This window comes from Perognathus longimembris, chromosome 22 (genome assembly GCF_023159225.1).
Source record: "Perognathus longimembris pacificus isolate PPM17 chromosome 22, ASM2315922v1, whole genome shotgun sequence".
In the NCBI taxonomy this organism is placed as follows: domain Eukaryota; kingdom Metazoa; phylum Chordata; class Mammalia; order Rodentia; family Heteromyidae; genus Perognathus; species Perognathus longimembris.
The window spans coordinates 1,181,049-1,203,094 of record NC_063182.1 but is presented as its reverse complement, the minus strand read 5'-3'; the positions used below and the strand labels follow the sequence as shown (position 1 = coordinate 1,203,094).

At 66.9% G+C, this 22,046-nt stretch overlaps 1 protein-coding gene across 1 annotated transcript; it reads right to left on the bottom strand.

The window, feature by feature from the left end:
* Window positions 1–421: 421 nt before the first annotated feature.
* On the bottom strand, window positions 422–21,627 carry Pdgfrb (platelet derived growth factor receptor beta). The gene is made up of 23 exons (XM_048331341.1): window positions 21,293–21,627; window positions 21,131–21,176; window positions 19,694–20,017; window positions 18,387–18,653; window positions 17,022–17,149; window positions 16,747–16,921; window positions 16,436–16,628; window positions 15,813–15,928; window positions 14,805–14,928; window positions 14,095–14,306; window positions 10,844–10,938; window positions 9,900–10,035; window positions 8,101–8,202; window positions 7,793–7,903; window positions 6,509–6,668; window positions 5,027–5,187; window positions 4,441–4,550; window positions 4,153–4,275; window positions 3,660–3,771; window positions 2,870–2,969; window positions 2,535–2,640; window positions 1,573–1,805; window positions 422–858 (listed from the first exon to the last, which is right to left on the bottom strand). The coding sequence occupies exons 1-23, from the start codon at window positions 21,293–21,295 to the stop codon at window positions 690–692; spliced, it is 3,306 nt and encodes a 1,101-aa protein (XP_048187298.1). The 5' UTR covers window positions 21,296–21,627; the 3' UTR covers window positions 422–689.
* Between the last annotated feature and the right edge of the window lie 419 nt (window positions 21,628–22,046).

The window sequence follows — 22,046 nt, the reverse complement described above, 5'->3', positions numbered from 1 at the left end:
CCGAGGCCCGGGGGCTCCTCCGAGGGCTCGCGGCGCCCGTGGGCACGCCCGCCCCCCGCCAGCCCCCCCGCCCCGTCCCTGCTGCCCGCCCGCCCCGTCCCTGCTGCCCGCGGACCCCGGTGGGCAGTGCCTGAGGGCGCGGGGGGGGGCGGGGGGACGGCCCCAGGGCAGACGGGCCCCCCAGGGGATCCCGCCACTTCCTAGGGCCCCAGGGTCCCCCACACGGTGGGGAGGTGCTGCGGGCCAGAAAGTTCTGGACTCCACTCCGCCCCCAGCACCGATTGCCAGTGCGAACGAGGCGTGGCCGGCCCCAGACCAGCTGGGCCTGGACTGCGGAGCGGCACGGGCGGGAGGGGGGGCGGGGGGGGGGGAGCACGGGCGGGGGGGAGGGCGGGAGGGGGGGCGGGGGGGGGAGCACGGGCGGGGGGAGGCCTGCGGATGGAGCTCGCTGTCCAGGGCCAGCTCCGCCGGGAGCCGGGGCTGCGGGGTCCCCGGTGTGTTTGGGGAGGGCTCCCCCACCCGGCGGCCGGGGAGCGTCCCATGGGTCATCTTGTGTCTGGGGAGCACCGCGGCGGGGGCGCCGTCTGGCCGTGGCCCCGGCCGTCCTCCGGCCCCCACACCGTCCCCGGGGTGTGGGGTGCGCGCGGTGGCGTCGAGGGTGTCGGGGGCGGCGGGGAGGGGGGCGGCCGCTACAGGAAGCTGTCCTCGACGTCGGCCGGCGGCGGGGGGCCGCGGGAGTCGGGGCGCCGCGGAGGGTCGGGCGGGGGCTCGGCGGCCGGGGGCCCCGGCTCCTCCTGCGGGTCCAGGGGGCCGTCGCAGGAGATGGTGGAGGCGGTGTTGGCCTCGTTCAGCGTGGAGCTGGAGGAGGGAGGCGGGGAGTGGGGGGCTGGGCGGCGGGAAGCGAGCGCGTCGGGGCCCGCGTCTCACACACGCGTGTACACGCACGCACACGCACACGCACACGCACACGCACACGCGAGCCGGGGGCGGAGAGCACGCGCGGAGGGGTGAGGTCACCGCGTGTGCAAGGCCGGGGCCAGAGCAGGTCTGCCCGGCTCCAAAGCAGCGCCCCGTCCTCCGCCCGGGAGAGGCGGCCTCGCGTGGGGCCCCACGCCTCGCGTCACCTGACACGGAAGGACGCGAGGCCGGCGTGGCGTCCCTGTCCCCCGCTGCCTGAGCTCACCCCGTCTCCCCTTGCCCTGCAGAGCTGGCCGCGTCCACTGTCGGGGCAGAGGGCCCCTGGCGGCTCTGCGTCCGCTCCAGCCGGGACACCGAGGCCCGCGGAGGCCGGGCCTCCCCCCGGCGGCCGGGCTGGCGCGAGGAAGCAGCCTGGGGCGCTGCCCTTCCACCCTGAGCGGAAGCCCCCCGGGACCTTCACTGTCTCCCTCCTCCTCGGCCCCCCGGCTCTCCCCAGCCCCTCGGGGCACAACGCCCGGGGCAGAGCACCAGCCTGAGGCTGGCAGTGGCCCACGGTAAAAACTGGGGTGCCGGGGGGGGGGGGCTAACGCGCCTCCAAGCTCACGCCACAGACGCGCACGCGCGCACCCAGCGGGCCGGGGCCCGGGCAGCTACCTGGCCAGGCTGGGGGAGCCCTCCACCGGGCGCTGGCGGGCGAGCTCGGGCTTGGGGTCGGGGAGGGGGATGATGTAGTCGTTGTCGGCCCCGTTGGGCTGCACGGCGGTGTAGAGCACAGAGCTGGTGTCCAGCGGCGGCCGGAGGCCCTGGAAGCCCGGGAAGCGGGCTTGGGAGCGGAGGATGGCCGGGTGGTCGCTCCTCAGAAACTCCTCATCCACCTGCTGGTACTTCTGCACAGGGGAACCGGGGTCAGGGGGGCGGGGCCCCGGGGATGGCTCCCCCCCCCCCCCAGCCCGCCGGGCAGGGCCGGGGCCCATCCTGCTCCGTCCTCCCCCACGGCGGGCGGGGCCCCCGCTGAGCGGTGCAGGGGGGCGCTAGGGGCGAGCTCGCTCTCCTGTGCCCCGCCTGCTGTGGTGGGGGGCCGGGGGGCCGTCGGTGCCCCCCGCTGGCTGAGGAGAGGCGCTGAGAAAGCTCTCCTGGCTCCGTCTGCCTTGCAGAGCCCCGCTGTCTCCCGAGGGCTCGGGAGCCTGGGGTTAACCCCACGTCCAGAGGAGCAGCCCCGGCCGTGGGCATCTGTGCCGTCCAGAGACAAAGCTGCGTGCGGGGTTCGTGCCTGGAACCCCCGCTTTTCTGGAGGCAGAGCAGAATAATCTCACATTTACGGACAGACAGCCCAGCGGCGTGCACGAGACTCTGCCTTCCAAACAAAACGCCAACCCAGGGCTTGGAGGCGGGGCTCGGGGGGCGGACGCGGCCTGCGCCCTGGGCACGCGCACAGTGACGCCAGGCGTTGGAGGGCCGGCGTGGGCACGCGCACAGTGACACGCCCGTTGTTGGAGGGCCTGCGCGCTGCTCCCATGAGCCCGTGGCTCTGGCCCATCCCCTCCCAACCCCAGAGGCCCCGCGTGGGGGACAGTAGTTCTTCCAAATCCCCGCCCGTCCTGCCTGCCTCAACCTACCTTTTTGTAACCCTCTCCCAGAAGTCTCTCGAGAAGCAGCACGAGCTGGGAGAAGGGGGGCCGGATCTCAAACTTCTCTTCCCAGCACTTCTGCATGATCTCGTAGCTGGGGAAGGGCAGGGGGTCAGGGTCTCTGGCTGAGGGGGGGCGGGGGGGGGAGGGCAGGGGGGGGGCTGGGGGAGCCGGAGGCAGCAGCCTCTTGGAACAAAGCAAAAGAGGAGTCGGGGAGCAGGGACCGGCCCCGCCTCTGGCCGCTCCCTCGGGGCGCTCCCCCCCCCGCCTCCCCGCCCCCCCCCCTCGGTGGCCTGGGTCCCCAGACCCGCGGCCCTCCTCACATTTCGTCGGGGGCATGCGGGGGCTGCGCCATGCGGTAGCCCCTCTTGATGGCGTTGTAGAATTGCTCGTTCATGGGCAGCTCCGGGTAGGGCGTGCCGCCTGTCGGGGCGGACAAGGGCGCGGGGGTTCAGGGCACACTGGCCGCGGGATGAGGCCGGGCGCGGCGTGCGTGAGGAAGCGCGTGGCGTTGGGCAGCGTGGGCTCCTCCCTGGGCCGCGGGCCGAGACGGGGCACACGCGAGAGAACCCGAGACAGCACCAGAGAAAGCAGGCCTCTGCGTGCGTGCGTGAGTGCGTGCGTGTGTGCGTGTGTGCATATGCGTGTGTGCGCGTGCATGTGTGCGTGTGTGCTTGTATATGCATGTGTGTGCATGCGTGTGTGTGTGCATGTGTGCGTGTGTGCATATGCGTGTGTGTGCATGTGCATGCGTGTGCGCGCGTGTGCACGCCAGTGCGCGGCCTGGGGACTGTCCCTCAGGGCTGGTTTCCCCCCTCAAGGCCGGTGCTCTGTCACTTGAGCCCCGGCGCGACTTCCGGCTCTCGGGTGGTTCGTTGGAGATCCGCGCTGGTGGCTCACGCCTGTAACCCAGCTACTCAGCAGGCCGAGATCTGAGGACCATGGGTTCAAACCCAGCCTGGGCAGGAAAGTCCCTGCGACTCTTACCCCTCAATGGCCACCAGCCACGTGGAAGTGGCCCGGTGGCTCGGAGGGGCCGAGCGCCAGCCTTGAGCTGCGTCCCAGGGCCCCGGGGGAGGCGTGGCGGGGGAGGGGAGGGGACGGGACGCCTACCCAGCGTGAAGATCTCCCACAGGAGGACCCCGAAGGACCACACGTCGCTCAGCGTGGTGTACAGGCTGTTGAAGATGCTCTCGGGCGCCATCCACTTGAGAGGCAGGAAGGTCTGCGGGGCGGGGCGGGGGCGGAGCACGCACAGGGTTGGGGGGGGGTTGGAAGCGGCCCCGCTGCCCTGGCCGTCCCCATCTCGCCAGGCCTGGTCGGGGGGCTGGAGGGGGGGCGCGAGGCACGTCCTGGGTCCCCTCGCTGGGCTCACCGGCAAGGGGGGAGGAGGTAAAGCGTCGCGGTTCCCCCCACCGGTCCCGGCCTGACCACGTAAGACCCCGCCCCAGAAGAACAGACGCAGCCTGCCCTCCCTCCCTCCCTCTCCCGCTGCCCCCCCGCCCCTGCCACGACACGTGGACCTCGGCATGGCGGCTCCTCCCCCGGGGGCCCCATCCCCCACGCGCCCCGCCCCGCCGCGCAGGGGAGCCGGGGAGGGACTCACGCTGCCCTTGGAGATGTAGTTCGAGTCCCTCATGATGTCTCGAGCCAGGCCGAAGTCGCAGATCTTGACGAGCTTGCCCTCGCAGATGAGCACGTTCCTGGCCGCCAGGTCGCGGTGGACACACTGGGGGGGGGGGGGGATGGGGGGGCTGAGGCCTGAGGAGCCGGGGAGCCCACCCCTGCACCAATGCGGGGTGCCCACCGTCCCCACCCCCCCATCATCTAAGGCCACGACTGTAGAGGCCTCTGCCCCCCCCCGCCTCGCCCCGCCCCCCGGGACCCCACGCACGTTCTTGGAGGCCAGGAACTCCATGCCGTTGGCCACCTGGTAGCTGAAGCCCACCAGGTCCGTGTAGCTCAGCACGGGGGACTCGTTGATCAGGGTCGCTCTCTCGGGGGCTGGGGAAGAGCGGGGGGTCAGGGGGCGTCCGGTGCCGTCCCGGGGCCCGATGCGGATTCTCTGAGCGTCTTCCGGAAGCTGGGCGCTTTCTGAACGTCTAACCTAAACCTCTCCGGCTCCCCGGGCCTCGGCCAGCAGCACCAGCGTGCGCGCGTGCCCGGGCCACGAGCTCGCCCCGCGTGCCCGCTCCTCTGCTCCGGAGGGGCGCTGGGCCCGCGGAAGGCCAGCGTCGAGGAGGGAATCGCTGTTCCCCCGGGGCCGGGACGCCGGCGAGTCCCCTGCCCCCGCCCGCTTCCCTCCCCGAGGGCCGGGCGCGCAGCTCCGAGCCCGTCGACCAGAGCCGACCGAGGCCCCGCTGCCCGTGGCCGGCCTCGGGTTCCCGATCAGGAAACGGGCACGCGGCCACCAGGGCGTCGGCAGGGCCGGGCCCGTGAGGGGGTGTGGAGAGCGTGTACGCCCGGGCGCGGCCACCCACCCGAGGGGCGGTAGTTGTCGTAAGAAGCCATGTAGTCAGAGGCCTCGATGTCCGCGTATCTGACGTCTCCTTTCATGGCCAGCATGGGCACATAGTCCACGGACTCATCCCTGCTCATGTCCATGTAGCCGCCATCGCTCTCCCCGCTCAGGGACACAGGGCTGGGGGGGGGGAGAGAAAGCAACGGTAATGGCCGGCGGCGTCTCCCCTTCTTCTCCAGTCTGTCACGGTCTGTCACGAACGGCCACAAAGGGATGCATTATTCCAAGTGGCCTGTGTGGTCCTACGCGAGCCGCCAGGGCCGCCCAGACGACACAGGACCCGGCGTGCGTCCTCGGGGAGCTCACACCCACAGGGGGTTGCACGGCCCGGGATGGGGGAGCCACGTCGGGGGGGTCCCTCCGGCACCCCGAGCCACGCCCTGACCACGCCCGGGCAGGCAGCGAGCGCAGCAAGGCCTGGACGTGGTGCTTCTGCCCCTGCCTACGTCCCCCAGACGGCGGCGAGGCTGCACACCCCTTGTCTCCAGGAGGAGGGGAAAGACTCGGACGTCGGAGAGGACAGAGGCGGTGGTGGTGTTTGTGCCGGTACTGGGGCTCAAACTCATGGCCTTAAGGTCTTGTGTGGCTTTCTTGCTCCAGGCTGGTACTCTACCAGTTGAGCCACGCTTCCAGCACTTTCCTGGCTAATTGGAGGTAAGAGTCTCACAGACCTTCCAGCCCAACCTGGCTTCAAACTGGGATTCTCAGATCTCAGCCTCCTGAATAGTTAGGATGACAGGCGAGAGCCACCGGCCCCTGACAGGGATGAGTTTTTGTGTCTTCGGAACACTTTGCCAACAGCATTCTGTTCTTTCATTTTGCGGTCAACAGAACTAAGAATTGTTCTTTTTTTTTTTTCCTTTTTTTGCCAGTCCTGGGCCTTGAACTCAGGGCCTGAGCACTGTCCCTGAGCTTCTTTTCGCTCAAGGCTAGCACTCTGCCACTTGAGCCACAGCGCCACTTCTGGTTTTTTCTGTTTCTGTGGTGCTGAGGAATCGAACCCGGGGCTTCATGCGCGCTAGGCAAGCGCTCTACCGCTAGGCCACACTCCCAGCCCAGAAATGTTCATCCTGAGAACACTGGGAACAGGAGTTGCACTGCCAGAGGGATTCGGGGGGCCTGGTGTGGATGGAGACAGAACCGAAAGCTGCAGCAAGGAGCGAGGTGCCTGTGGCACCCCGGAGCATGCTGGGAGAGCACCCCAGAGCATGCTGGGAGACTGGCTCTCAGCTCCCCACGGCCTCTGGGGACCAGAGAGCAAAGCACCCGGGACACGGGGAGGGTGGTGGGGATTCCGAGGGCCCGGCCCACGGGCCCAGCGCGCCCCGCAGGGCCGTCACTCGCTGGTCCAGGTGCCTGGCGTGCGGGCCAGCGTGGTCCCGGGAGCAACGCTGCAGCAGGGAGCAGGGGGCTCCGCGAGCACCGGCCCCCCTCCGGGTACCTGGGCAGGGGGGGCGCCGTGGGCAGGGCGCCGCTGTAGAGCTCGGGGCCGGCCGGGCGGGGCTTGTCGGCGTGGTGCTGCAGGAAGGTGTACTTGTTGCGGTGCAGGTAGTCCACCAGGTCGCCGTAGCGGCAGTACTCCGTGATGATGTAGATGGGTCCTGCGGAGGGGCGGGCGGGGACGGTTCCGGGACTGCCCGTCGGGCCGAGACCGGCTGCCGGCCGGGTGGCGAAGGGAGGGGGCCCGGTGCCCCGTGGCCGGGAGCCAGGGCTTCCCCTTCCCCGCCCCGGGCGCGGGGCTCTTGTGAGGACTCAGAAAGCAGCCTTCACGGGCATGGCGTGTGGCAAGCACCCGGCAAGACCGGTTACTTCTAGGCTTGCACATGCATGGACACTGTGGAGCCGGTGTGTGTGCGTGCGTGTGTGCGTGCGTGTGTGTGTGTGTGTGTGTGTATGGGAGGTAAAGCTGGCTACTTAAGTTTTCTGCGTGCCAGTACTGGGTGCTGCCCCCTCCCTTTTTCTCTCAAGGCTGGCACTCTACCACTTCTGCCACAACTCTACTTCCGGCTTGGGTGGTTCACCAGGGAGAGGTCTGGCTTTCTGCCGGGGAGGGTTCCCCGCACCCCCTTAGCCCGCAGCCTCCCGCGTGGCCGGGACCGGCGCCGGGTGGAACTGCTCTCCCGCCACCTTACTGCTTACACGAAAGCTGGCTGCGCTCGCTTCCGGTCACCCATGAGGGAAGCGGAAAGTGACTTCCGACACGGGTGGTCACACGCCGCCGACGTGAACCGGCTTGCGTATACAGTGCACTTCTGTATTTCGATTTGGTTGCACAATGCGGAGGAAAATCCCAAATCTCACAATAAGAAGCTGACAATCAGTTTGTCTTGTTTTGTTTTTTCTCCAGCTCAATTTACCATTGGAACTTCAAAGAAACACGGGGCTGGGCAGGAGGCTCTACCCCAGGCAGAAGGAGAGCCGTCCCCGCGTAGCGAGGGGGCGGCCTGGCGGGGGGCGGGGTGGGGGCGGGGGGGGGGGAGGTGTCACTCAGCTCAGTGTCAGGTGAGCTATGATGTGTTGCTGCACTCGGAATGCATCGCGAGCCCCGGCGGAAAATCCCCAGGACTCCACGTCCCGGGGGAGGAGCGGCTCCAATAGCGGAGAGCCGGCCTTGAGTGCAAGGACGCCAACAAGGGCACAAGGCCCCGAGTTCCAGCCCATTGCTAGCAGGCGCGCGCATGTGTGTGATTGGGCAGCGGGCTGGGGCGGCGGGGCTGGGCGTCACCTCCTTTGGTGCAGGCCCCCAGCAGGTTGACCACGTTCAGGTGGGGCCCGAGGTGACTCATGATCTTCAGCTCAGACATGAGGGCTTGCTTCTCACTGCTGCGGGCCGAGGCTAAGGGCGGGGGGGGGGGGGGGGGGACAGGCCCGGCCGGTCACCGACACCGCAGCGGCTGCGTCGGAGCCGCGCACGCCTCCTTCCCTCCCCGTGCTGCGAGGCCACGACCGTTCTCCTCCTGTCCTGGGGCGGGGGGGGCACCCGGGAGGGGGGCAGGGTGGGGCGGGGACGGGGAAGGGCCCCCCAGGACTCACATTTGAGCATCTTGACAGCCACCTTCATGGTGGCCTGCGAGTGGCTCAGGCCGTGAGCCGTGGCCTCCACCACCTGCCCGAAGGCCCCGGAGCCGAGCGTCCCGCCCTGCGGTGGAGAGGCCTGCTCAGCCCTGCTCAGCCCCGCGCTCAGCCCCGCTCAGCCCCACTCAGCCCCGCTCAACCCGCTCAGCCCCACTCAGGCCACTCAGCCCTGCTCAGCCCCGCTCAGCCCATTCAACCGCTGCTCAGCCCCGCTCAGCCCCGCTCAACCCGCTCAGCCCCACTCAGCCCCGCTCAGCCCCACTCAGCCCCGTTCAGCCCTGCTCAGCCCCGCTCAGCCCCGCTCAGCCCCACTCAGCCCCGCTCAACCGCTGCTCAGCCCCACTCAGCCCCGCTCAGCCCGTTCAACCGCTGCTCAGCCCCACTCAGCCCGCTCAGCCCTCTCAACCCCGCTCAGCCCGTTCAGCCCCACTCAACCACTGCTCAGCCCCACTCAGGCCACTCAGCCCTGCTCAGCCCCGCTCAGCCCCGCTCAGCCCATTCAACCGCTGCTCAGCCCCGCTCAGCCCCGCTCAGCCCGCTCAGCCCCGCTCAGCCCACTCAGCCCCCGCTCAGCCCCGCTCAGCCCCGCTCAGCCCCGCTCAACCGCTGCTCAACCCGCTCAGCCCCACTCAGCCCCGCTCAACCACTGCTCAGCCCCGCTCAACCCGCTCAGCCCCGCTCAGCCCCGCTCAGCCCCGCTCAGCCCCGCTCAGCCCATTCAACCGCTGCTCAGCCCCGCTCAGCCCTGCTCAGCCCCGCTCAGCCCCGCTCAGCCCCGCTCAACCGCTGCTCAGCCCGCTCAGCCCTGCTCAGCCCCGCTCAGGCCACTCAGGCTGCTCAGCCCCGCTCAGCCCCGCTCAGCCCGCTCAGCCCCACTCAGGCCACTCAGCCCTGCTCAGCCCCACTCAGCCCATTCAACCGCTGCTCAGCCCCGCTCAGCCCCCGCTCAGCCCGCTCAGCCCCGCTCAGCCCCGCTCAACCACTGCTCAGCCCCGCTCAGCCCGCTCAGCCCGCTCAGCCCTGCTCAGCCCCGCTCAGCCCCGCTCAGCCCGCTCAGCCCCGCTCAGCCCCGCTCAGCCCCGCTCAGCCCCGCTCAGCCCCGCTCAGCCCCGCTCAGCCCCGCTCAGCCCCGCTCAGCCCGCTCAGCCCCGCTCAGCCCCGCTCAGACCCGCTCAGCCCGCTCAACCCCGCTCAGCCTGCTCAGCCCCGCTCAGCCCCGCTCAGCCCCGCTCAGCCCGTTCAACCGCTGCTCAGCCCCGCTCAGCCTGCTCAGCCCGCTCAGCCCCGCTCAGCCCCGCTCAGCCCCGCTCAGCCCCGCTCAGCCCGTTCAAACCGCTGCTCAGCCCCGCTCAGCCCGCTCAACCCGCTCAGCCCCCGCTCAGGCCTCTCAGGCTGCTCAGCCCCGCGGCGCCCCTGCCCGGCCCTCGGTCCCCTCGGGACTTGCTTCTCCCCCCAGGAGGCCCTGACGGCACGGCCCGCCTTGCGCGTCCAGTCCCCCCGGGTCTCCCCGGCCTCCGCGCCGCCTGCCCGGTCTTGGGTCTCCGTCTGCGTGCGGCACCCCGCTCGCTACCCCCGCCCCCCTCGGGCTCAGCACAGGCCCGCGGCGGGTGGGCAGCAGCCCCCGGGCTGTCCTGACCTTCGGCAGAGGGGAGACTGACGTAGCACGCCCCCCCCCCGCCCCCCGCTAGTGCTGCGCGGGTCTCGGACGGCCTTCCTGCCACCCCGAGTCTCCAGGCCGCCCCTGAAGGGCCCGCACTGACCCAGCACCAGCCGGTCCCTCGGGAGCTCCCACGTGGAGTCGTAGGGCAGCTGCATGGGGTCCACGTAGATGTACTCGTGACCGTCGGAGCTGACGGACTCGATCACCTTCCACCGGATCTCGTAGCGCGGCTTCTGCACCACGGACGCCAGAGAAGAGCGTCAGGCGGGGGCGGGCGGGGAGGGGGCACCGCCCAGAGGACGGCCGGGCATCGCCGAGGCCCCACGGCAGGGCCTCAGCCCGCGGCGGGGCGAGGGGAGGGGGGCGGGGAGACCGGCAGGACCGCGCAGGTGGAGGAGCGGACGCGAGGCGGCTCTGCCGGGAAGTGGGGGGGGGGCTCCCCACGCTGGGCCACTGTGGGGCTCTCAGGAGGGGAAAGCTTAGGCCTCACGGGCGTGGCCATCTTCATGTAGAACCTCGAATGTTTTGTTACGACACAGTGACGGGATCTCAGAAGGAGACGTGGGAAATACAGGTTGAGGGGGCCAGCTGCATTTCCTCTGTGGGTGACCCAGAAGAATCCATGGGGTTCACCCCCCAAAGTGTAGTCCCTGCCCCAAGACTGGGAGGAGCGGGACCCCAGGGTGGGAGGGGGGGCCGGGGTGGGGTCCCGGGGCACTGGGCGCAGGGTGGAGGGGGGCCGGGGTGGGGGTCCCGGGGCACTGGGCGCAGGGTGGAGGGGGGGCCGGGGTGGGGGTCCCGGGGCACTGGGCGCAGGGTGGAGGGGGGCCGGGGTGGGGGGTCCCGGGGCACTGGGCGCAGGGTGGAGGGGGGGCTGGGGTGGGGGGTCCCGGGGCACTGGGCGCAGGGTGAGGGGGGGCCGGGGTGTCAGTCCCCATCTCAGCTCCATGCTGCACCCCATGTTGGAAGGAGTGGAGGGGGTCCATGCAGGCACACTGGGCCCCGTCGGTGCCTGTCCCCGTCGGCCCGGGTGGGGCTCACCTTCTGCCACAGCATGATGAGGATGATGAGGGAGATGACGGTCAGGACCACCAGGGCCAGGATGGCTGAGATGACCACCACCTTGAAGGGCAGGGCTGGGGCGGACAGCAGAGCAGCCGTAAGAAGGCGCAGCCTGGACAGCCGCGCACCGCCCGCCCCGCTCCGCCCCGAGGGTCCCCAGGACGCCAGGCAGGGTGCAAGGCCGGGCCTCGCCTGCAACTACCTGCTCCAGGCTCCGCACCTTTCTCTTTTGTGAACTAGTGTAGATTCATTGCACAAAGGGCTTCACTGTGACATTCCATGCACATAATGAGCTTTGATCACAATTCCCCTCTCTGTTGCTTTTTCCTTCCCTCCTCCCTCCTCCCTCCCTCCCTCCCTCCCTCCCTCCCTCCCTCCCTCCCTCCCTCCCTCCTTTTCTTTCTACCAGGGCCTGAATTCAAGACTTTGAGCTCTGACCCCTGAAGGTCTCTTATGTTTCCATTTGCATTTTCAGGTCGATCCTTCTGTTTCCGTGGGAACAATCACTGGCTTCTGATGAAGCTAGTACTGAGTCTGTAGATGGCTTTCAATAGTACAGCCACGTCTCACGCTATTAAATCTACCCATCCACGAGCACCAGAGGCCTTTCCATCTTCCAGTGTCTTCCATTTCCTTCTTCAACCTTTTATCATTTTCACTGTGGATGTCTTTCTCTTCTGTGGTTGAGTTTATTCTTAGTTTTTGTTCCAGGTTATTTCGAATAGGTTATTGTCCCGGTTTCTCTCTGTGTTGCTGGTTATGGAAATGTTGCTGATTTTTTTCCCCTGCCTAACAAGCACAAATCTGTAAGCTCAAACCCAGGCATCACCAGGAAAAAAAAGTGACTGCTTTTTTATATGGCAATCTCCTGCATTCTGTATTTTGCTGAAAATATTAGATCTAAGGGTATTCTTTTTGTAGGATCTTCAGTATAGGATCGTGTATCTTCAGACAGGGATGATTTTATTTCTTCTTTCCCTATTAGTATCCTTTTACTTTTTCACTTGCTTTATTGCTCTGGGAATTCTAGCAATACATTGAATAAGAGTCATGAAACTCATTCCTGTATTCAGTATTCCTATTTCAGTATTTTCCCATCTTGTTGGCTATAAGTTTGTCTTACGTAGCCTTTATTACATTGAGGTATGCTCCTTCGACTCCTAGTTTTTTCGGGCTTTTACCGTGAAAGGATGTGTCAAAACCTTTCCTGTATTTGTTAAGATTATCATCTGATTTTTGTCCTTTATTCTTTACATGTATTTATGCATTACATTTACTGATCTGTGTATGTTGAACTATCCCTGGGAATGAAACCATTATCTTTTTAATTTACTATTGAATGATTTGTAAGTATTAAGTTTTTTTTGTAAAAGAGAGAGAGACAGAGAGAGGACAAGAAATAACCAGCTCTTGGGGTTAGAGGTGTGGCTTAGTTGCTAGCCAGTGAGCAAAAACGTCAGGTACCTGCTCTGAGTCCCTGTGTCGGACCCAAAAGAAGAGAGAGAAAAAGAGAGAGAGAGAGAGAGAAAGAGAGAGAGAGAAAGAGAGAGAGAGAGAGAGAGAGAGAGAGAGAGAGAGAGAGAGAGAGAGAGAGAGAGAGAGAGAGAGAGAGAGAGAGAGAGAGAGAGAGAGGAATGTTTGCCTCCATGTTCATTAGGGAAATTGTCCTATGATCTTTCTGGCCATCCTTGTGGTTTAGGTGGAATCCTTGTCCCTGCTCACTGCCCCACCCCTACCCCACCCCACAGGCGCCCCGCCCCCTTCCAGGCCTGAGCTGGGGGCTTGCGCCCACTAGGGGTGGAGGAAGGACAGAGGGGCGCACATCCACTCGCCAGAGCTCCTCAGGCACAGGTGCACGGAGGACCCCTCAGACATCACCCGGCGGAGCTACCGTGCAGACAGCCTCTCCAGCGGTCAGACTGCACCCCACGCACACACTTAAGTGCGGGTGCATGTTGCGAATGTGCATGAGACATTGGGTGGGGACCATTCCTTGGGGGGAGGTGGGTGCCAATATTGGGACTTGGACTCAGGATCTGGATGCTGTGTCTCAGCTTTTCCACTCAAGCCCGGCCCTCTACCACTTGAGCCACGACTCCATTTCCAGAGTGGGGTGGTTCACCGGAGAGGCGCGTCTCGTGGACTTTGCCACACAGGCCGCTGCAATCTTCAGCGCTCCGCCTCCTGAGCCGCGCGGATTATGGTGTGCGCCGCAGTGCCTGGCACGCGCGCTCCAGCTGCACCCGCGTAGATAGATTCCCAGCCTCAGGGGAGCAGGCCCGCCCACGGGCACGCGCGCCGTCTGCGTCCTCAGGGGAGCAGGCCCGCCCACGGGCACGCGCGCCGTCTGCGTCCTCAGGGGGTCAGGCCCGCCCACGGGCACGCGCGCCGTCTGCGTCCTCAGGGGATCAGGCCCGCCCACGGGCACGCACGCCGTCTGCGTCCTCCGCGGGTCAGGCCCGCCCACGGGCACGCACGCCGTCTGCGTCCTCAGGGGATCAGGCCCGCCCACGGGCACGCGCGCCGTCTGCGTCCTCAGGGGGTCAGGCCCGCCCACGGGCACGCGCGCCGTCTGCGTCCTCAGGGGGTCAGGCCCGCCCACGGGCACACGCGCCGTCTGCGTCCTCAGGGGATCAGGCCCGCCCACGGGCACGCACGCCGCCTGCGTCCTCCGAGGATCAGGCCCGCCCACGGGCACGCGCGCCGTCTGCGTCCTCCGCGGGTCAGGCCCGCCCACGGGCACGCGCGCCGTCTGCGTCCTCAGGGGATCAGGCCCGCCCACGGGCACGCGCGCCGTCTGCGTCCTCCGCGGGTCAGGCCCGCCCACGGGCACGCGCGCCGTCTGCGTCCTCAGGGGGTCAGGCCCGCCCACGGGCACGCGCGCCGTCTGCGTCCTCCGCGGGTCAGGCCCGCCCACGGGCACGCGCGCCGTCTGCGTCCTCAGGGGGTCAGGCCCGCCCACGGGCACGCACGCCGTCCCCGTGTCCCGCGTTGCGCAGACGCGCTGGGACGCACTCGGGCAGGTTTCACCAGGCTCCCGGCCTAACCCTGTGCGGACCCCCGGAGCCGGTCCCCAAGGACGGTGGGGGCGGGGGGGGGGTGGAGAGGCCCCGAGGGCGGCGGGGGCGGGGGGGGGGGTGGAGAGGCCCCGAGGACGGCGGGGGCGGGGGGGGGTGGAGAGGCCCCGAGGGTGGCGGGGGGGGGGGTGCAGAGGCCCCGGGGACACTCACGGTGCGGCACCACGGTGACCTCCTGCGCGTCCCGGCCCAGCGGGTTCTGCAGCACGCAGCGCACCGACAGGGGCTGCGCCACGTGGCGCAGGCGCAGGGTGCTCACCACCTCGTACTCCTTCTCCTCCGCCAGGTAGCTCACGTTGGTCTCCAGCTGGCTCTCCCCCTCGGAGCCGTTCCCCAGGGGGGCGGGGGGCAGCTCACGGGGGCACCTGCCCGGAGGGACGGGGGGAAAGTCCTTCAGGCTCTATCCTCCGCGCACGGGGAAACCGAGGGCCAAAGCAGGCCGCGTGGTGGACGCCGCGTGGTGGACGCCACTGTCCCGCTACCTCCCGCTGTCAGACCCTGCCCCGGTCCCTCCTGTGCTCTCTGATGGGACCAGCAGGGGGCGCGATCACCCCACTGAACACGGAACCGCACCCGCCGCGCCTCTCCTTTGACCCCTAAACTCCCAGAGCGCGTCCCGTCCCCCCGGGAGAGGCAGAAGCCGAGCTCGGCCCCGCTCTGTCTACCCGGTACGGCAGGGCCAGCCCTGGGCGGGGACGGGGACATCTTCGGGGTGGTGGGGTCTCTGTGGGGCACGGAGGACGGCCCGGGGATCGAGGTGAGGAAAAGGGACGGTTCAGGTCACGGTCTTCTAGAATGTGACTCTAACCTGGGTCCTGGGGAGCTGGGGGGCCCCGGGGGCCCGGCGCCCAGAGGCGGCTCACCTTTTGAAGTCCCTGCAGATGGACCAGGTGACATTGGGCTGGGGCATGCCGCGGCCTCGACAGCGGACTCGCTGTTCCCCGTTGGCCGGGTGGCTCTCGCTCAACTCCAGCATGCGGACGGGGACTGCAAGGGGGGAGGGCGCGGGGTCAGGAGGTGCAGAGGTCAGGGCGGTCAGCCCTGGGGGGGGGTCTGGCCCCAGACACCAGGGAGGGGGCTGCAGCCGGCAGGTGAACCTGGGAACGGGACAGTCCCTCTCCATGCTCCCCAGAGCAGGCCTCGGTGGGACGCAGTCCCCCAACACCTCCCCGAGAACGCACCCTCGAACGCAGAGCCCGAGCCGCCCAGCTCCTGAAGCTGGGATTGAATAGCACTGTTCGGTTTTCTCGGGGTTTATTTTAGGGCTGGGTTCATGTGACACGGGATGCCCATTTTCCATCCACAGTTGAGAGGCTACATTTTGTCTTTCAAAAATAAAATTATTTTTAGAAAGCTAATTGACAAAACATGAGGTCACCCGCATGTCGTTCCGATCTGACATCCCGGGGATGGTTCTGCACCGCAAGCACAACGTGACACCAGGCCCTGCCCGTCCATCTGCTTGCTCCCCGCCCCCCCCCCCCCCCCCCCCAGAACTCAGCCTCTTAAGACACGCACTGGCGGCCCCTGCCTGTGATCCTGACTGAGGATCGTAATTCAAAGCCAACCTGGGCAGGAAAGTCCACGAGACTCAACTCCAACTAACCACCAGGAAACGGGGGCAACGTGGTGGAGCACCACTAGCCTTGAGCCAAAGAGCTCAGGGACAGTGCCCAGGACCAGAGTTCAAGCCCCACAACGGAGGAGGAGGAGGAGGAGGAGGAGGAGGAGGAGGAGGAGGAGGAGGAGGAGGAGGAGGAAAGAAGCCGCTGTCTCCCTAATTCTAGACTCTCTTTCCAGCAGGTAGCAGGCAGTGGGTAGGTGGGGAGGGCAGGGAGAGGACATGGAGGGGGGGGGCAGGTAATCCTCACCATTGACCTGCAGCCTGAAGGAGAGCTGGGCCTCAGCGTCCTCGTGGAAGACCACCATGGTGTAGTAGCCGGCCTCTTCCACCTTCACGCGCACGAGCGTCAGTTCCGACACGTACCTGGGGGCCAGGCCAGGCCAGGCCAGGCGAGCCGGCGGTCAGAGCTGGAGAAACTCTGCCAGCCCTCCCCGCCCAGCCCGGGGGGAAGGGGCTTGACCGGGTCTCCAAGACAGGGGCAGAGCCAAGACTCGAATCCGGTCTCCTGGATCCCGCCGGCAGGCGGTTCCGCAGAGACGCGGGGAAGGCTGCTGAGAAATTTCAGGGGCATGGCGCTCCTCCCGGCCTCCTCCCTTCCCAGACGCCTGGCCTGCTTTGTCTACTAACCCGACGCCACAGTTGTGTTCACGTACAAGTCTCGAGCCTCGGGGACAACAGAGCTGACAGCAAATAACCCTGACCCCCGGCCTTTCCCCGGGCTGCCATCTTCCGCACCCACTCATCGTGAAGACCGGCGTGTGTCCGCCCATAGACGGGGACCATGGGGGACGGCCTGCGAGGCGCCTGGCCCCCCGTGGGCCTCGGGAACTGTGTGCATGGGTGTGTCAGGTGCTCGAGGGCCCCGCTCACCAGGTCTCCGACACGTTGCGAGTGGACAGGATGATCTCGCCGGCGCTGGAGTCGCCCAGGGTGTGGTTGTCCTTGAGCCACAGGACAGAGGGTGGCGGATAGGCTTCGAACATCACCTGCAGTGTTCGGCTCTGGTGCAGCTCGGCCACCTCCACGGGGTTCACCTCCTCCCGCAGCCTCACGTAGCCGACCTCTGCGGCGGGGGGGGGGGGGGGGAACGGTCAGGGGGCGGGCCGCCGCGGGGGGTGGGGGGGCCGCCCCGCACCCCAGAGCCACCCAGGCGGAAGCCGGGCGGGCTCCGCCACACCCACCGAGCACGGTGACGTTGACCGCCTTCTCGTCCCCGTGCTCCGTGACGCTCTCCGACACGTTGCAGGTGTAGAGCCCCGAGTCCCCCAGTTCCGCGCTGGGGACGTGCAGGATGGAGCGGATGTGGAAGGGCAGGTCCAGGAGGAAGTCCGTCACCGGCTCTATCTTCCGCCCGCTCTGCGGGGACACGGGGGGGGGGGTGGGGGGGTCCCCCTATCAGGAGGGGTCCACGAGAACTCGGCGTGCCTGCTGAGAGACCCAGCCCCGCCAGCCCTACCTCCAGGCGAGGGTATGTCCACTCGAAGTTGACCACCTCCGTCCCGGTCACGATGCACAGGATGGTGATGTTCTCGCCCTGACGGACCACCGTCTGCACCGCGCTCACCGAGACGTTGATGGACGACACTGAAAGGGACGCAGAGGTCCCCACCGGCCCTCGGACGGCACGGGGGTCGGGGCAGAGGCCAAAGGAGGGAAGAGATGGCTGGCGATGGGGAGTCACCCACTCAATACTGTTTATGGAGTGTCTATACGCCAGGCACTGTTCCAGGACAGACGACATCTCTGTCATGGAGCTGGCTTTCTAGAAGGGTCAGAGTCTGGAAAGCTAAGTATCCTCTGGGGGGGTCTAGCGCAGGAGAAGTTTACTGAGCACTTGCTGTGTGTTAGGTAACCGCCCTATTTTTATTTCATCTCCATTCTAATCCTGGGAGGTAGGCCAATCACCATTGCCCTTGTTTTGTTTTTGTTTGTGTTTTTGCCAGTCCCAGAGCTTGACCTCTGGGCCTGGGTGCTGTTCCCTGCTCTTTTGTCCCCTACCACTTGATCCACAGCTCCACCTCTGGCTTTTTGTGGTTAATTGGAGCTAAGAGTCTCACGGAGTTTCCTGCATGCGCTGGTTTCCAGCCGTGATCCTCAGATCGCAGCCTCCTGAGTAGCTAGGATGCCAGGCGCGAGCCACAGGCCCCTGGCTCGCTGCTGTCGCTTTATAGTGACAGAAGCCGACTCGAAGGATCCTGTACCTTGTACAAATCCTTTGGGTGGAAAATGGCTGAGCCGGATTTCAGATTCAGCCAGCTTTAAAGCCTATTCTTCTGCCCACCTCATTTTTTTTTTTTTTTGCCAGTTCTGGGGCTTGAACTCAGGGCCTGAGCACTGTCCCTTGGCTTCTTTGTGCTCAAGGCTAGTGCTCTGCCACTTGAACCACAGCGCCACTACCAGCTTTTTCCTCAGCAGAGGAATCGAACCCAGGGCTTCATGCCTGCAAGGCAAGCACTCTGCCGCTAGGCCACGTTCCCAGCCCCTGCCCACCACCTCTTGTGGCCCAGTTCAGCGAGTAATGCGTTTAAGAGTGTGAGCAAACCCCATTCGTCTCTCTGAGCCTCAGTTTTCGCATCTGTGAAGGGGGGGGATGCTAACTCCAAGTCTGCAGTGAGCACCGACGTAGGATGGAGCTCTGCCTTGGCGTGTTCCCTCAACTTTGGTGCTCCACCTCATGAGTGCTATCTCTACTTGCAGCCTTTTGATAGTTCATTGAAGAGAAAAGTCTCATGCACGTTTCTGCCCAGGCTGACTTTGAACCTCAACTCTCAGATCTCAGCCTCCTGAACGGCAGACAACTGGGGCGGGACGGGGGGCTCACCCTGCAGGCTGTAGATGTAGTAGGCATCCGACTCCACTTCCCTGTCCTCGACGGTGGTTTTACAGATGTAGGTCTTGTCCTCAAAGATGCCAGAGAAGCCTCGCTGGTGGTCGTAAGGGACAGGCAGGGGCGTGTCCACCTTCTTCTCGTGCAGTGTCACCTCCAGGTGCGGATCTGTCACCCGGCAGGGGATGGTAGTCTCGGCGACTTCCATGAGAAAGATGAACAGGTCGTCCGAGTTCTGAGGCAGGAAGACCACGGCGGGATCTGCCAGGAGGAGGGCCGAGAAAGAAGGGGATGGTTGCTCCCCATTCTTTGAGCCGCCATGGGCTCGGGGCGGGTTTCCTTCCCCTCCCGGCCCTCAGTCTCCCCTCTACAGAATAAGGATGCTCTTGTGACCCCATTAATTTGTGACAGTGTTAGGAAGTGAGGTCTTCACGGGGTGATTCGTCCGCGAGAGCTCCAAGGAGGGCGCCGTGCCGTTCTATAAAGGGAAAGGTCTTTCTAGTTGTCCACCACACAATCACACCCCTGAACAAGGAGGAAAACCCTGCTCCGATGGCGACTCGTGCCTGTAATCCTAGATACTCAGGCAGCTGAGATCTGAAGGCCGTGGTTTGGAGCCAGCCTTCACAGGAAAGTCCTTGAGGAGCTAATCGCTAATGAACCAGCAAAACTCCAGCCACGGTGCTGCTGCCTCAAGTGGTGGAGTTCCGGCCGCGAGCAAAAGAGCGAAGGGTCAGTGCCCAGGCTCTAAGATCAAGCCCTGGTACCCACATTAATTGATTAATTAATCAAAATCCAGAATAAGTGTGTAACCAAACGGAGCAGGGAACAGATTCCTGTGCGCACCCCTTTCCCTTCTGCGTTTCTGCGACGGGTTGGTCCGACAGGACGGAGGCCCTTTCTAGATGCTGGCCTTCTGTCTTGAGCTTCCTGACCTCCAGAATTGCCCTTCGTTACAAATTGCCCAGTGCCAGGAGGAAGACTGTATTGTGGCGGCAAACACAGACTGAGACAGACGCCTCCGAGGCCCCTCCGGCCCCGACGTTCTCAGACGATCCGTTTTGTTTTATTTTACTTCCACCTCCACGTGCCGTGTAAGCGCTCAGCCACCGGGCACTCCCATCGGATACCGCCGCCGCCGGGGCACCCGGAGCCCGGAGAGCAGAGAAGGCGAGCGGCGGGGCGCAGCGTGGCGCGGGCAGCTCGGGGCGTGGGGTCCTGGGGAGGCGGGGGTGGCTTGGCGGGCAGGGGCGGGCCGACGTCCGGGGGAGGGAGCGGCCCTGCAGGCCGGCCGCCCTTACCTGGCACGAACACGTAGAGGCGCCTCCGGTCCCCCGACTCCGGCCCCGCGGAGCCGTTGTAGGCGCAGAAGTACTCCCCGGTGTCCAGGCCCGTGGCGTTGGCCAGGGTGAGCGTGCTGGAGAAGGCGCCGTCCCGCGTCCGGGAGAGCCGCTGGGGGGGCACCCCGGCCAGGCGCTCCCACACCACCGGCGCGGAGCCCCAGCACCGCAGGACCACGGTGCTCGAGGCGTTGACCACCAGCTCCGGGCCCGGGGGCGCCGTGACCAGGCCCCGGGAGCTCCGCGGCCCCAGCAGCCACAGCAGGGGCAGCCACAGCAGCCGGCCTGGGGGGCGGGCGGGACGGGGGGCCTCGAGGTCAGGGCGCGGGGGGGCCTTGCCACCCCCCTCTCGCGGCTCCGCGGGCATGGACGCCTGATTCCCCGGCCCCACGCGGACGGCGGCCCTCTGCCCGCGGTCCTGGGCGCGATCGCCCACAGCCGGGCCCCCCCCACCCCGGGGCTTCCAGGCCCTGTCTCGGTCCCCCCCCCCCCCCGACCCCGGCCCCCGAGTCCTTCCGCAGCGCTGCGTTCTAGCAGCGAGCTGGAGACGCGGTCAGGAAATCCTCTGGAAGCAATTCTCCAGCCCCCAGTTCCTGCACGACTTCCCAGGTCGCTGTCCAGGCCGCGCCCCGCGGCTGCTCCCACTGCCCGGGGCTCCACGAAGCCAAGACATGGCCGGGCTTGGGGCGGGCGTGGGAGGGAGGCGCTCGGTAACGTAGACCGCTCGGGGCGGGAGAGGGGCTGAGGGTCCTGGGAGCTGGCAGCGGCGTGCGTGTGTGCGCGCCCGTGCGTGTGTGTGCGTGTGTGTGCGTGCCCCTGCGTGTGTGCGTGTGTGCGTGTGCATGTGTGTGTATGCGCGCCCCTGCGTGTGTGTGCGTGCGCGTGTGTGCGTGTGTATGCGCGCCCCTGTGCGTGTGCGTGTGCGTGTGTGCGTGTGTGCCCTCACGGGCCCTGGCGATGGCAACCAGGACAGGGGGCCGGGCTGAGGGGTGGGCCCGCGTGCCCCTGCGAGCCGGGCACGCTCGAGGGCGTGCGCTAGCCCCCGGGGGGAGGTAGAGGCCGGCGTGACCGCCGCGGGGGCGGGGGGCTGTGGCGGCCGAGCGGGGATCTGCACGGGCGGCTCTGGACAAGGAAGGGTGTGCGGGTGGCCTCTGGGGGGCGGGGGGCAGCTGAAGCAGGTCTCCGCGGAGGCACCCGCCCCTCCCACAGGAGGAGGAAAGGCCGCCGAGGCCCAGGAGCACGGCCGTGCCTCTGCCTTTGCAGGCTGGGCTCTGGCGGCCCACCCCGGCCCCTCCGCCCCACCCCGGCCCCTCCGCCCCACCCCGGCCCCTCCGCCCCACCCCGGCCCCTCCGCCCCACCCCGGCCCCTCCGCCCCACCCCGGCTCCAGTCCACTCACCCGGGAGCCACCGAGCCGGCATGGCGCCTGGAGGCCGCACGGTGCCCTGCGGGTTAGAGGAGCGTCAGGGCCCAGGGCGCCCCCGGGGACCGCGCCTCCCGCGGGGGGGCCCTGCTGGAGCCCCGGATTCCTGTCCCCGGCCCTCTCCCCGCGGTCCCTCACCATCGCGTGGCCTTGGCCGAGTCCTCTGCGCCCCTGGGCCTTCGTTTCCCTGGGTGTGCAGGGGCGTGGGGACGCCGGGCCGGAGTCCGGGGCCTGCCCGCTCCGACGGCTCGTCCTCCGGTGACAGCTCCGATACCAGGCACTTATCTGCCAGGACAAATATTTGGGAAAGCGTGATGAAAGGCCCCGAGGAGGAGGAGGGGTGAGCGGGGACCCAGGGGGCTCCACCGCCCCTCCACACGCACAACAGGAAACGGGGGGGCTGTGGGAAAGGAAGTGGGAGGCGTGGGGGCTGTGGAATGTGGGGGGCCGGGCCTGCCCCCCCCCCCGCAGCCCACAGCCCACAGCCCACAGCAGGCCCGGCCGGGGGCCCCGGGGAAGAGGGCCCAGGGGCCCAAGTCCCCAGGAGGGAGCTTGGCAGGCTCCGTAGGTCTTTCAGCTGCTTCCTTTCATCTCAGCCTCCAGGATGGGGAAACTGAGGCTCTGAGAAGGGAAGGAGATCCTGCTCAAGAGGGAGCCAAGGAGAGCAAAAGGGTGGGAGAAGAATAAAGGTAGACAAGACAGTGAGGAGAGACGCCGGAAATACACGGCGCAGGACACAAGCGGAAGCGGGGACACCGAAACAGACGTCGAATGGGATGGGTCTCTACCCCTTCCCTCGGGAGCCAGAGCCCAGATCCCAAACCCTCACCCCAGCCGAATACACCACGGGCTACCCACAGGCCCCAAGGAAGGGGGCCAGCAGGAAACAGAG

What these genes read in the sequence shown, in the direction of transcription:
- Pdgfrb (XM_048331341.1), bottom strand. An exon ending in CCTCTACGTGTTCGTGCCAG is followed by an intron (nt 18,654 to 19,693) that starts GTAAGGGCGGCC and finishes TCCTCCTGGCAG; the next exon opens with ATCCCGCCGTGGTCTTCCTG. An exon ending in GTGGGAGATCTTCACGCTGG is followed by an intron (nt 2,970 to 3,659) that starts GTAGGCGTCCCG and finishes CCGCCCCGACAG; the next exon opens with GCGGCACGCCCTACCCGGAG.